Source organism: Salvelinus namaycush, chromosome 28 (assembly GCF_016432855.1).
Source record: "Salvelinus namaycush isolate Seneca chromosome 28, SaNama_1.0, whole genome shotgun sequence".
Lineage (NCBI taxonomy): Eukaryota > Metazoa > Chordata > Actinopteri > Salmoniformes > Salmonidae > Salvelinus > Salvelinus namaycush.
The window spans coordinates 7,694,192-7,707,584 of NC_052334.1; the positions used below are offsets into that span (position 1 = coordinate 7,694,192).

General features: G+C 43.6%; 2 protein-coding genes across 2 annotated transcripts; one reads left to right on the forward strand and one right to left on the reverse strand.

Moving 5' to 3' along the window:
- The first annotated feature begins 1,530 nt into the window (after positions 1-1,530).
- On the forward strand, positions 1,531-2,562 carry LOC120023012 (putative proline-rich protein 21). The gene has a single exon (XM_038966964.1). The coding sequence runs from the start codon at positions 1,531-1,533 to the stop codon at positions 2,560-2,562; it is 1,032 nt and encodes a 343-aa protein (XP_038822892.1).
- Positions 2,563-6,584: 4,022 nt separating this feature from the next.
- LOC120023492 (F-box only protein 30-like) lies at positions 6,585-13,109 on the reverse strand. The gene is made up of 3 exons (XM_038967521.1): positions 12,942-13,109; positions 7,611-9,819; positions 6,585-7,154 (listed from the first exon to the last, which is right to left on the reverse strand). The coding sequence occupies exons 2-3, from the start codon at positions 9,759-9,761 to the stop codon at positions 6,951-6,953; spliced, it is 2,355 nt and encodes a 784-aa protein (XP_038823449.1). The 5' UTR covers positions 9,762-9,819; positions 12,942-13,109; the 3' UTR covers positions 6,585-6,950.
- Positions 13,110-13,393: the final 284 nt, after the last annotated feature.

Sequence of the window (13,393 nt, forward strand, 5' to 3'; positions counted from 1 at the left end):
TTGTGACAAAGGAATTAGAACAATCCCTTGTCCTTGTGCACTTATTGGTGGAAGTGCACCTTGTGACCATTTCTTATTGGATGTGCCCATTCTTTGTTGGAGCCAATCAGTTTCCCTGTATCCAAGAGAAGTGAGCATGTTGAGCTATTTCAATCCAGCTAGGGTAGTTGATAATATAAGTCAATATTTGAAAGGTACAGTAGGGTAAATATCTACAGGGAAGAGATCAAGGTGCACCTGATTTATCGAAATCACTGATAATGGTTTTGGATTTGTACGGCGGAAGTTTATCCTTGTAATTATAATTTTTAAAGACAAGATCTGCTAAATACACTGAGTATATAAAACATTAGGAACACTGCTCTTTCCATAACCTACTGACCAGGTGAATCCAGGTGACAGCTATGATTCCTTATTGATGTCATGTGTTAAATCCTCTTCAATCAGTGTAGATGAAGGTGAGGAGACAGGTTAAAGAAGGATTTTTAAGCCTTGAGACAATTGAGACATGGATTGTGCGTGTGTGCCATTCAGAGGGTGAATGGGCAAGACAAAAGATTTAAGTGCCTTTGAACGGGGTATGGTAGTAGGTGCAAGGCGCACCGGTTTGTGTCAAGAACTTCAACGCTGCTGGGTTTTTCACGCTCAACAGTTTCCTGTGTGTATCAAGAATGGTCCACCACCCTAAGGACATCCAGCCAACTTGACACAACTGTGGGAGGCATTGGAGTCAACATTGGCCAGCATCCCTGTGGAATGCTTTTGACACCTTGTGGAGTCTATGTCCCTGACATATTGAGGCTGTTCTGAGGGCAAAAGAGGGGGGGGTGTTCCTGATGTTTTGTATACTCTGTGTATATTATCAATTACAATATTTTACAAGAGCATAGTGCATTTATCCAGTTGGATTATAGTGTTATTGGAGTTCTAGTGCTCTCTAGAGGTCAAAAGTATGTATAGGTTCCCGTCGCAAGTAAATCAGACTCTTCATGGATACTCTGAACAACAAGCTTGGGAGAGGAACAAGTTTGGAGTTGCTTTCAGAAGCCAATGATTCACTTAAATTAGTTTATTTCGGTTTTGTAAGATTTATTGAGAAATGTAACTACTATACACTACAATATCTCTCCCCAGAGATGTTTTGGTTGGATTACAGCAGTAGAGATACACCCATTGATTGTGCAGTGATACATCTCTTCATAATTAACTTAATTTTTTTGCATTTTTTTACTCATAGAGTCTCCAGGACATCCTGTCATGTTCAAGGTGGTTTACAAAGTTTCCTCTGCTGCTAAGGTAAAGCTAATGGAACCAGAGTTGTCTTCTCAGTTCTCTGTACAGATAGTAACACCCTCCCAGTCTTATACGTAGACGGATATGGGGGAGGAGGTCTGTGAGCAAAACATAGTTGGCCATGGTTTAAATGCCAGTCAGTGATTGTCATATTGTCCGTTTATAGTCATTTGTATTTTATTTAGTTCTATTCCATTATTGTTGGACCTTTTCATAGCTCAGTTCCGGTTTCTAAAGATGTATCCTACTTCCGCAGGTCCTGAGGAGAGATCACTACCAGACCTCACCGATGGAGACCCTGCTACCAGACCTCACCGATGGAGACCCTGCTACCAGACCTCACCGATGGAGACCCTGCTACCAGACCTCACCGATGGAGACCCTGCTACCAGACCTCACCGATGGAGGCCCTGCTACCAGACCTCACCGATGGAGGCCCTGCTACCAGACCTCACCGATGGAGACCCTGCTACCAGACCTCACCGATGGAGACCCTGCTACCAGACCTCACCGATGGAGGCCCTGCTACCAGACCTCACCGATGGAGACCCTGCTACCAGACCTCACCGATGGAGGCCCTGCTACCAGACCTCACCGATGGAGGCCCTGCTACCAGACCTCACCGATGGAGGCCCTGCTACCAGACCTCACCGATGGAGGCCCTGCTACCAGACCTCACCGATGGAGGCCCTGCTACCAGACCTCACCGATGGAGGCCCTGCTACCAGACCTCACCGATGGAGGCCCTGCTACCAGACCTCACCGATGGAGACCCTGCTACCAGACCTCACCGATGGAGACCCTGCTACCAGACCTCACCGATGGAGGCCCTGCTACCAGACCTCACCGATGGAGGCCCTGCTACCAGACCTCACCGATGGAGGCCCTGCTACCAGACCTCACCGATGGAGGCCCTGCTACCAGACCTCACCGATGGAGGCCCTGCTACCAGACCTCACCGATGGAGGCCCTGCTACCAGACCTCACCGATGGAGACCCTGCTACCAGACCTCACCGATGGAGACCCTGCTACCAGACCTCACCGATGGAGGCCCTGCTACCAGACCTCACCGATGGAGGCCCTGCTACCAGACCTCACCGATGGAGGCCCTGCTACCAGACCTCACCGATGGAGGCCCTGCTACCAGACCTCACCGATGGAGACCCTGCTACCAGACCTCACCGATAGAGGCCCAACCTCCTCCAGTCTCCCGCACACCTTTAGCAGCTGAGACTCGACCATCAGTAAACATGATGCTGTTCTCGTAGAAGATATTTAAACCATGTTGTAGCAAGTAAAGAAAAACCTTTATTGGTGATGAAATTGCTGTTGATGATACACAGTAATGTGAAGGAGCTTTATACACCAGGGCCGCTAAAACAAACTGAACAAAACATGTAAAACAGTAAGACACTGTGGGAAAACGTTTTCGTATAGCAAAAGTAACGCGTTAAAGCTAGAATCCTTAGATGCTACATCAATTTTTGGACTTAAATTAATGATACCCATTGATTCTTGAAGAATAGAACTTATAAATGCCTCATGAACTTAGTTCAGCTGTCGTTCCCCATTAGAACCCCAAATATAAGCTTGTTTTACTCAAGTGTTTGTAGCCAATATAAATGTAAACAAACACTATATAGCCTCAAAACATGGTTAAAACTATAATTTTGATATCATGGATGGGCAGTCCTTGGATCCATAGCTATCTATGAATTTGAGCAGTTACATTTCTCCAGGTTCATCCCTCAGCTTTTGACCCTTAGTTATTGTTTCAAGTAAGGATTCTAGCTTTAAGTGCAAAATGTACCATAAACTTCATTGTAATCTGGCAGCATGAGTTAATCTCAAACCTTTTTTCAACAAATTGTGTTATTTAACTAGAGTTTAATAAACTGGGCAATACATAAATAATCACCTCTATAACATAAATTGTTGAAGAAAAGTTTCAAACTAAATTACGCTTCCAGATTCTTGTTTAAAGCTGTCATTTCATTGTTGCAAATGCTACCATCAAATGTAGTCAAATACAGATAATCCCATTGTATAGAGGCACACACAACCGTTAGAAAGGTTATTGTAGTGTGAAAAATAACCTTGCATTTTATGGATAAATCATGTTTTTAAGAATGACGGTTAATCTCTTCACTCACATGCAGAAAAAAAGGGGATTTAAATCTGACTCCAGCAGAAACATGTCTAGCCTGGTCCCAGATCTGTTTGTGCTGTTTTGCCAACTCCTAGTCATTGGTCATCAACGACCATCAGACTTGTCTAAGCATCAAACAGATCTGGGCCCAAGATATAATGTGGGGATGATCAATAGGTTAAAATCAGACCTGAGAACAACCAGACCTGGACCCATACCAGAACAGACCTGATTGGACCCGAGTGACACCAAAATATTTATGATTGCTCTTCTGGTTAACGAATAGGTCTTTATGCTGTATGTTGTCTAGGCCTTCTATGTCAATAAATTCACCGTATTAGCGTAAAAGAAATATATCTTAGACTATGCAGAGTCGTGGTTGTGTCCATTCGGATCTATCAGCTGTAGTTAAATTGACCCGAGACCCAATGACAATCGAACAGGACCCGGACCCTAGGGAAATGTTTGAGTTTTAGACCCATTCAGGTCCCGGGTCTTCGGGTAGACCCGCGAAGACCTTTACGTGGTCTATGTAATATTGGTGGCATGTTAATAACATCCTGAACTACACCAAATAATAGGAAAAAACTCCATTTAAAAAAGTGTTGCATGGAAGAATACTAAACATGTACAAAATGTGTATCAAACCAAACAAGTGTGGATTATTTCACCATATCAAAATGTTTCAAACTTTTCATCCGGGGTGTTCATCATGATTGCAATAATGCAAAGTTTGCACTGGTCTTTTCCCCCAAAATGTAATAACACACACAGGGAAGAACAAACAGTACAGCCATTCAGAGAAGAACTTGAAGTAAAATAAACATTTACTTCCTTTTAAAAAGAACAGATGCAAACTGTGCCCTTAAGATCCAAGGTCGTTACAACCCAATCTTAAACCCAATCTTAAACCCATGAATTAAGGCGGGATTCAATTCGATTGTGCTTCACCGACAAAGCGTCATTTAAAGGTAATTTCCAATTGAACCGAAATATACAGCGTTTACTGTGAATGCGATCTCCGCAAACACTGGAAGATTGCCTTTTAAAGCCACATTTTCTTCAACCTGCGATCGGATTGAATCCAGGCCTTAATTTCATTAACACCATCTTTAAGACTGATTAATTAAATATTGCACTCCACTTCCAAACCCAAACAGATTTTCAACTAATATTCAAACCGGAGAAAATCATGTCAAATGATGGGTAGGTTATCGATAAGTATAAGATCTTTTGAGGACATGGAATTGAATGTGTCAGTAGCAACACTGTAATAAAACACATCAGTAATACTGAACGGTGTATCAGTCCTAGAACTAACCCCACTCTATAACCATGACAATAAAGTGACTGTTCCATGTGAAGACTGGTAGATAGCTTGGTGCATCTTTTACACACAAGCCAAATTCACACTATAGAGTCCGGTCTGGCTCGGCCCTATAGTGTCAATCAGGCAATACAGTACAAGTAATGGCCAGCACTATTGATTCTGTTCCATGGCAACTACCCAAATGGCACCCTAATCTCTATACAGTGCACTACTGCTGACCCCGGAGCGTCAAAATTAGAACACTATATAGTTCATAGGGTGCCATTTGGAAGGCAACCATGTTTTACAAACCCTGAGACACAGCAGGCAACTTCTGAACACAGTGACTACGTAGAGCCAAGAGGACAATACAAAGATAAAAACACTAATATGATAACTTAAAGACACGCCCATGATTGAATGATGATCAGTTTCCATACTGATCAACTCTAAATGAACAGAAGCTACATTATGCCAACTTTCCCGGGCCTGCAGGATTCACTGATCTATAACAAGTATTCACACAAATGGTTTTCACAGAAGTAACATCGTTCTCAAATGAGGAAAAGGAGAGTGGATACAGAAAGACAACCAATCACCCTTAACTCAAACAGTCAACATTGTTGTCCAGCCTGATACTGATGGAGGTTGAGTTAGGCCGGGATTCATTCTGATCTACATTTAAAAGGTAATTTCAAATAATTGAGCTGACATCTGCCAAGTATACCTTTAAAATGTGCGTCGTCTACAAGAGTGATCGGATTGAATCCCGGCATTAAATAGCTACACTGACAATATCTTAACATGATCCGCTGACTCAAAAGTAACGGCATGATCCGCTGACTCAAAAGTAACGGCATGATCCGCTGACTCAAAAGTAACGGCATGATCCGCTGACTCAAAAGTAACGGCATGATCCGCTGACTCAAAAGTAACGGCATGATCCGCTGACTCAAAAGTAACGGCATGATCCGCTGACTCAAAAGTAACGGAATGATCCGCTGACTCAAAAGTAACAGAATGATCCGCTGACTCAAAAGTAACAGAATGATCCGCTGACTCAAAAGTAACGGAATGATCCGCTGACTCAAACTCAACAAAAACCATTATCACCTTAAGTATATAAAACCGTGCAAGACGTTGTAAATCGCTCTAGCCGGGGGTCAATGAGAAATCTACTCATTAAAAGATCCCCATCAGATCCCTCCCATGACCAGAAATCAAGTCTTTATCATAAGTTAAGGCTCCATTTTCTTTTGTTGTCAATGCGGCACAGTACGAACTTAGTTATCTTATAAAAATAGAAAATATAACATCGAAACATGTTTTATTTACACATTGACAGAGTATGTAAAAGTTAAATAATCTATTCAGTACATTGGTAACAAGAATATATACAGTGCACAAAACATTAAGAACACCTCCCTAATATTGAGTTACGTTGCGCCTCCCCCATGAACAGTCAATTCATTGGGGCATGGACTCCACAAAGTGTCAAAAGTGTTCCACAGGGATGCTGGCCAATGTTGACTCCAATGCTTCTCACAGTTGTGTCAAGTCGGCTGGATGTCCTTTGGGTGGAGGACCATTATTGATACACACCGGAAACTGTTGAGTGTGAAAAACCCAGCAGCGCTGCAGTTCTTGACACAATCATACCGGTGCGCCTGGCACCTCCTACCATACCCACGTTCAAAGGCACTTAAATTTTTTGTCTTGCCCCAATCACCCTCTGAATGGCACACATGCACAATCCATGTCTCAAGGCTTAAACATCCTTCTTTAACCTGTCTCCTCCCCTTCATCTACACTGATTGAAGTGGGTTTAACAGGTGACATCAATAAGGGATCATAGCTTTCACCTGGATTCACCTGGTCAGTCTGTCATGGAAAGAGCAGGTGTTCCTAATGTTTTGTCCACTCAGCGTGAATGCATATCAAATAGGTTGAAAACAAGTCAGGTTTTTTCTGTCCAGACCGGAAGAGAAAGATAGCAGCATTTTGTATTTGCTTCTCATAGAGCAGGGTTGGAGTGCATTTCAATTCAGTGAATTCTGGGAGTACTTCTGTAAGAACTTACTGAATGGATTGAAATGAGCTACGTCCATAATAGTACCCCAAAGCTTACATAGTGCACTACTTTTAATAGGGTGCCATTTTAGACGTACCCATGGACTCCAACCCTTTTATAGCGTTACTCATAATACTGGCTTGAGGACTGAGCGCAGTGAGCATCCCTCTTTGGTGAGCTCTCTGGATAAGCACATGCAGGGCAGAGGGATGGCCTCGTCCCGACAGGTGATGGTGTTAAACTTGCACTTCTTCAGATGGTCGGCCATACTGGTGATGTTGGCAAACTTCCACTCCTTCACTGTACTGAAGGCTGTGCTAAATCGCCACACCTGGTTCACAAACAGAATATTATAAACTAATTAGTTCTCATCCAATAACAATAAAGCCGTTGATATACTAGATGTCATATTGTATTCCTGCTTGTGTTTGTCCTTTTGCAATGCCAAGCCTTTAATCTAATTGACAATTTTGTTGAGACAGGACAACCTGTATTCAATGGTCAGCAAATAGGTGTGAATTCTAACTTGAGATCCCCACACATCTCAGACTGTCCTACTATTGCATGGATCATAGATTTATGGGAAAATTACACTAGATAAAATTCAATTGAACATTTATTTAACTAGGCAAGTCAGTTAAGAACAAATTCTTATTTACAATGACGGCCTACACCTGATGATGCTGGCCCAATTGTGTGCCGCCCTACGGGACTCCCAATCACGGCTGGTTGTGATACAGCTTGGATACAGATGTTAATGCACATGCACGCACAGTAAGTGACTAACCTTGTTTTGGATCTGCCATGAGGACGACCCATCAGGCCTTCGTGTGTTCTCCCAGAGCAGCACCACCATGCCTCTGGACTGCAGTAAACTGCCACACACATCCCTCATTGTCCGAGAGACCCTAGACAACTGGCACAGGGTGAAGCCATCCAGGAAACTGGCCACATACTGTTGCACCTCGAAGGGCAAGGAGCTCAGGTGGTCGCAGGTGGACCCGAACCGACAGGCATTCCTGTGGAGGGTTTTATCGCCGTACTGGGGAGGCATGTCGGGCCGCACCCCAAACGAGCCCAGGTGTCTGTCATGGATGATCCTGGAGCCCTGAACAGAGGGACAGAAGCGTCTCTGGGAATAGGTGCAGCCGTAGTAGGCCAGGGGACAGCGGTGCTCCAGCCAGCCGTTCAGCCCGGCATGGATGTCCCCGTGAACGTTTTTGAAATGCGAGGAGAACTCGTCCCTGCGGAACAGCTGTCCACACACGAAGGTGAACATGGTGCGCTGCTTGGTCTGGTAACGGGCCACGCACTCCAAAACCAGGTCCAGCCGGAGAGAGTGGAAGGGGCTGGGGTTGGAGAGCTGAGGGCTGGCGTGATCACAGGCCGACGCTGAGGCGATATCCCCCACCATGGTGTTAGTGGCCAGTATAGCCGAGGGGAAGGAGAAGGTCTGGGTACCAAAGTCGACGTGGTAGCCGTCTACAAACCTGCTGTCTGAGATGCTGCGGCCCCCAGGGGAGTCCCCCAGACAGAAGAGCAGTGCTGCCGTGATCAGGTCGATTCCATGGAGCCCCAATGGATCGTCAGTTACCTCCAGGTCTGAGGTGTCCACTGACTTGTCCTCCATTTTGGCTCTGAACAGATAGGGGTCAGACATCAGAGCCCTGCGCCCGTTAAATGTAAACACGCTCATCCCTCTGAGCACCTGGAGGTTCTGAAGTTTCCTCTCCAGCCACCTGTCTTCGATCTCCAAGGGCAGGTGCTGGAGCACGTTGTAGGGCTCCAGATTAGGGAGAGGCATGGGAAGAGGCAGGTGGATGGGTAGTGGTGGAGGGTGGGGCCCAGAGGGCTCCCGTGGTGCTACTATATTAGGCATGGAGAGATAAGGCATCACCAGCCTGAAGTCTGAAAACCTGTTGACTTCAGAGCATCTGGGTGGAGATCTGCTCAGATCCATCCACTCACGCTGTCTCAAGTGTTTTTGGTTGTCTCCTGTATGGTTGAAACCATTACTGAGAGGAGGACAACCCACCTCAGCAAGACCCATCACATGGTCCTTCTCCACTTCCTCTGAAGACTCTCCCCAATAGCTCTCGTCTCCCTGTCTGTCTGTTCCAAATCCACAGTCCACTCCGGCTCCGCCCACTGCGCCGAGCTCACAGCCCGACTCTGTGTCACTTGCCTTCATCTCTACATTCTTCAAATCATTATGATTATCATTATCACTGTCCTCTCCCCTATGGAGAACCCCTTCTCTCTCACCGTTTTCAACATTTACACTGATCAAGTCAATGTCCTTGGCACTTCTGAGGACAGCCAAGGTAGCTGCTAAGTTTATTTTGTGTACCTCACTATAAGACTCATCATCATCTTCCATTTCAACCACTCCATTAGTCAAAGCAGCAGCCTCATCCATTTCAACCGTTCTATTACTAACGTCAGTCTCTGGTACACTTGACATTACATCAGCGATCTTGTAACACGTTTCCTCAGCTGATTTATTATATCTGTTCTTTGACGTGTTGGTGGTGACTCTAAGAGACTCCAGTAGCATCCTCTGATCTTGCAGAGCCAGGGCCATGTCGAGCTGCTCCACCACTTCAACATTGCTCAAATGCTCGTAGGACTTCCTGTCTGAATAGCTCACAGGCCAACGGTTCCACTCCATGGTGCAACACACCACACTGGCCGGGCACGTCTCTAGGTGTTTAGCCATCTTAATCCGGGGGATAGTGAAAGGGCACCCAAATCCAGTGTTGAGGCAAGGCACTCTTTCAAACGGGCATAGTAAATGATGTTCCTCCTCTTTACAGGAGTGGAAGACTGCCCCACAGACGAGAGGACAGCCAATGAGATCACAGGACATACCAGTCTCTGTGCGAATCATACACCTCCGGTTCACACAGTTCAGGCAGTGGGTATGGAGCTCCTCCATCTTTGTTGTGTTGATATTCTGGATGTAAAAGGGGGTGGGGGGTTAGGGGTGAAGTGGCCTGCAATAATGAGGGTGAAAAAACACCATTATTAAAAACATTGGACAATTTAGGTCTAATTAAAATAGACAAAATCAAGTTCAACCACAGTCAGTTTATGAATAGAAAAAGTAACCAGGCCATGTCCCAGTTGCTAGAAACATCCTGTCACATTATCCCACTGACTGGCTCTCTAGCCACGGAACATGTGGCAATGGAGTCTCGTGCCTTTAAAAGGCTTGCATAGCGCCTGCTCCCTGCTGCCATCTCAGACGGTTTCTGTTTACTAAATCTCTTACGCTGCTGCATGACATTTTACGACACCCGTCTCGGGTTGCAGTACATGGTCACGCCAGTTCTAGAATATAACCTAAAGTACCACAGGGTTCATGACCTTTGACCCCAAGGTGAGGCTGTACGAAGCAGAGGCCGGTTCAGTGGTCTCACCAGAGACAGAAGAGGAAGCGAGACATCCCACTTGCTCCCTTTTCTGGTTCATATACAGTCAATGAACTAAGCAGATCAGAACCAGCTGTTATTGCATTGGTGCATATGGGAGAGCCACTTAAGCAGACAGGAAATGCCACTTTTTTTTTTTCAACTGTAAAAGGTTCGGAGTGGGACATCTTAATTTATTCACCATCTTTGGACTCACTGGCCTGCTCATAGCTTGATAATGACAAAACTTGAAGATTATTATAAGCAACTGTCGGCCAACCATGACAGTCTAAGGAAAAACGTTGCACTGCTGGGCTTGGATGGCTTGACAGGCCTTGAATTACTATAAATACAACAGCAGGATAGGATTCCATTTTGGAATATCTGGTCATCCACGAAAGTGGCGTGTAATGAAAATAGAAAATACTAGAGATGTGGTTGCAATTATTATTGGACATATACAGGTAACTGCCAAAATAAAAGAAACACCAGCATAGTGTCCATGCTCTTCTCTGTCCTGGCATACCAATGGTGGAACCAGCTTCCCCCTGAAGCTAGGACAGAAGAGTTCCTGCCCATCTTCCGAAAACATATGAAACCCTACCACGTCAAACAGTATCTTAAATAATCCTCCTCACCTCAATTACGTTCTAATGCCTGTGATGTACTTGTCCCACCTAGTGCATTCATCTTAAGATAGCTAACTAAATCGCTCTGGATAAGAGCGTCTGCTAAATCAGGGTTTCCCCAAACACCCAGAGGGGGGCCCCAGGACTGAGGTTGGAAAACCCTGTGCTAAATGAGTAAAATGTAAAAGAGATCTGATGACAGATGACTCACTAAGCTCCTTTGAGACCCCTGTTTCAAAGTCACTGAGATCTCTTCTTCTAGCCATGGTAGCCAAATAATGGTCAACTGGGCATTTTTATACATGACGGGGAAGTGAATTGCTTAACTCAGGAACCACACCTGTGTGGAAGCACTGGATTTCAATATACTTTGTAATCCTAATTTAGTTTTTCCTTTATTTTGGCAGTTACCTGTATAGCTATCATCCATAAACGTGCATCTAAATATGCTTACTTCCTGCTGTAGTTGTAGCTAAGAATTTAACTTTTTAGTCAGATATGGCTAGCTACTGTTGTAAAGTTATTTGTGTAGCTAACTACATTTTTTTCTCCAGTAACTTTCATATATAGAAATGCATAAGATACGACTAGGAAAAACATTTCAACAGAACTTAGTCACTGCAAGAAGTAGCTATACAAACACATAGCTAGCTAGCTATTTTCATTACTACCAGTGCCCGTTTTGCAAAATATAAAGAAAAAAAACAATGACTTGTAGCAAGCCACACATTTTTTTTTATAACTCACCTGTTCTATCTTAGCCATTGATCATGATTCTCAGTTACATTATATTACACAAAAGAGCAGTGGTGTAAAGAACTTAAATAAAAATACTTTTAAGTACTACTTAAGTAGTTTTGTGTGGTACTGTACTATTTATATTTTACTTCACTACATTCCTAAAGAAAATAACATACATTTTCCCTGACACCCAAAAGTACTAGTTACATTTTGAATGCTTAGCAGGTCTAATTGACACACTTATCAAGAGAACATCCCTGGTCATCCCTACTGCCTCTGATCTGGCGGACTCACTAAACACATGCTTCTTCGTTTGTAAATTATGTCCAAGTTTTGGAATGTGCCACTGCCTATCCTTAAATTTAAAAAATAATTTAAAATAATGGTGCTGTCTGGTTTACTTACAAGGAATGTTTAAGGATTTTTACTTTTGATACTTAAGTATATTTAAAACCAAATACTTTTAACTCAAGTAGTATTTTACTCGGAAAAGACGTCATCTGTATGGGGGAGTTTTAAGAGTCCCGACGCTCAATCTGAACATTAACGCTCGTCGCTTGCGCTACGGTATTGGAAGCATTTAAGGACCTTATCATGAAAAAAAAAAAAGTTTAATTGATACACACCTTGATAGGGTTAGAGTTCCCACAAGGTCATATATCCATGTTACAGCGCTTGTATACAGAAAACAGACACCTGTGCTAATTAGCCTACTCTGAACACCTGTGTGTAAACGGAACTCGGGAAGTCACCCATATAGCTGTATGGATCTGTGCAAAACTGCTACAGTAAGTGTATCGGTTTTATTTGAAGGATTCTTTATCGGCGATGAAAGCCATGACTATTGACGTTTCTAAACGTTAAAACACAGCATCGAGATTGTACTTCACATTATTAGCCCTTCGTGGCGAAGCTAATCGCTGAAAACAGTAGGAAAACGCAGAATGCTGCCTAGAGTTTGAGAGCTACGGTAGTTCTATTACTAACAAATATGTAATTAAACATGGTAGCAAGCTAATTGGCTAGATGATCAAAATGATGCAGTTAAAATGATAGCCAGATAAGCATGCCACTGCTTGGCAAGTGGTATGCCTGGCTTAGCGGCTTCAAATAGAAAATAACGATGTCTAGACTAGCAACGCCAGCTCCCATCTTTAACCCTACTTTAGCCGTAAATTAGCATTGCTAGCTAGCGGCTACCAAACACCCCTGTGATTTAATTACAGGTAATAAGGAGTTTGAAAATTAACTGACGTTAACTAGCTAAACGAGTACTAAAGCTAGATCGCTAAATTAGCTGGCTAACGTTACTGTTACTTGGCAAAGTTGGCTTACCCGTAAGAAAAAACGATACAGCGTATGAGTCTTGTCTTTATATTCGGCAGCAACACTAGCCACACACAATTAACTAGTTCGGCAATGTTGTAGCTGTTAGACAGTTACAAATATTCATGTCGTGTCTTTCGACTCCAGTCGCTGTGTTGTAAAAAGCTAACTAGCCATCTTTGGATAGCTGCTACAAGTGGCGCTAGTTGATTACGTCATCATGTAGTGAAGTTTGGCTAGAGACGTGCGCCTGAAATAGATGGGGAATAACCTCACGATATTACATCTCACTAAAATATGTTGTCTTAGACATTGAAAAAGTCCGAAATATTACAATTAAACGCCATAAACAGCTCTTTGAAATACCTTTATTTTTCTCTACAAAAAAACACAGAACACTCCTTGCAGAGACATGTTCTCATTTACATCTTCAAAATCCCTCTTTCTACAGTGAGATTTTA

Excerpts from the sequence above, each read along its gene's own strand:
- LOC120023012 (XM_038966964.1), top strand. The coding sequence starts at position 1,531 with ATGTATCCTACTTCCGCAGGTCCTGAGGAGAGATCACTACCAGACCTC.
- LOC120023492 (XM_038967521.1), bottom strand. The coding sequence starts at position 9,761 with ATGGAGGAGCTCCATACCCACTGCCTGAACTGTGTGAACCGGAGGTGT. Across the intron at positions 7,155-7,610 it reads CATGGCAGATCCAAAACAAG|GTGTGGCGATTTAGCACAGC; the intron begins GTTAGTCACTTA and ends TTTGTGAACCAG.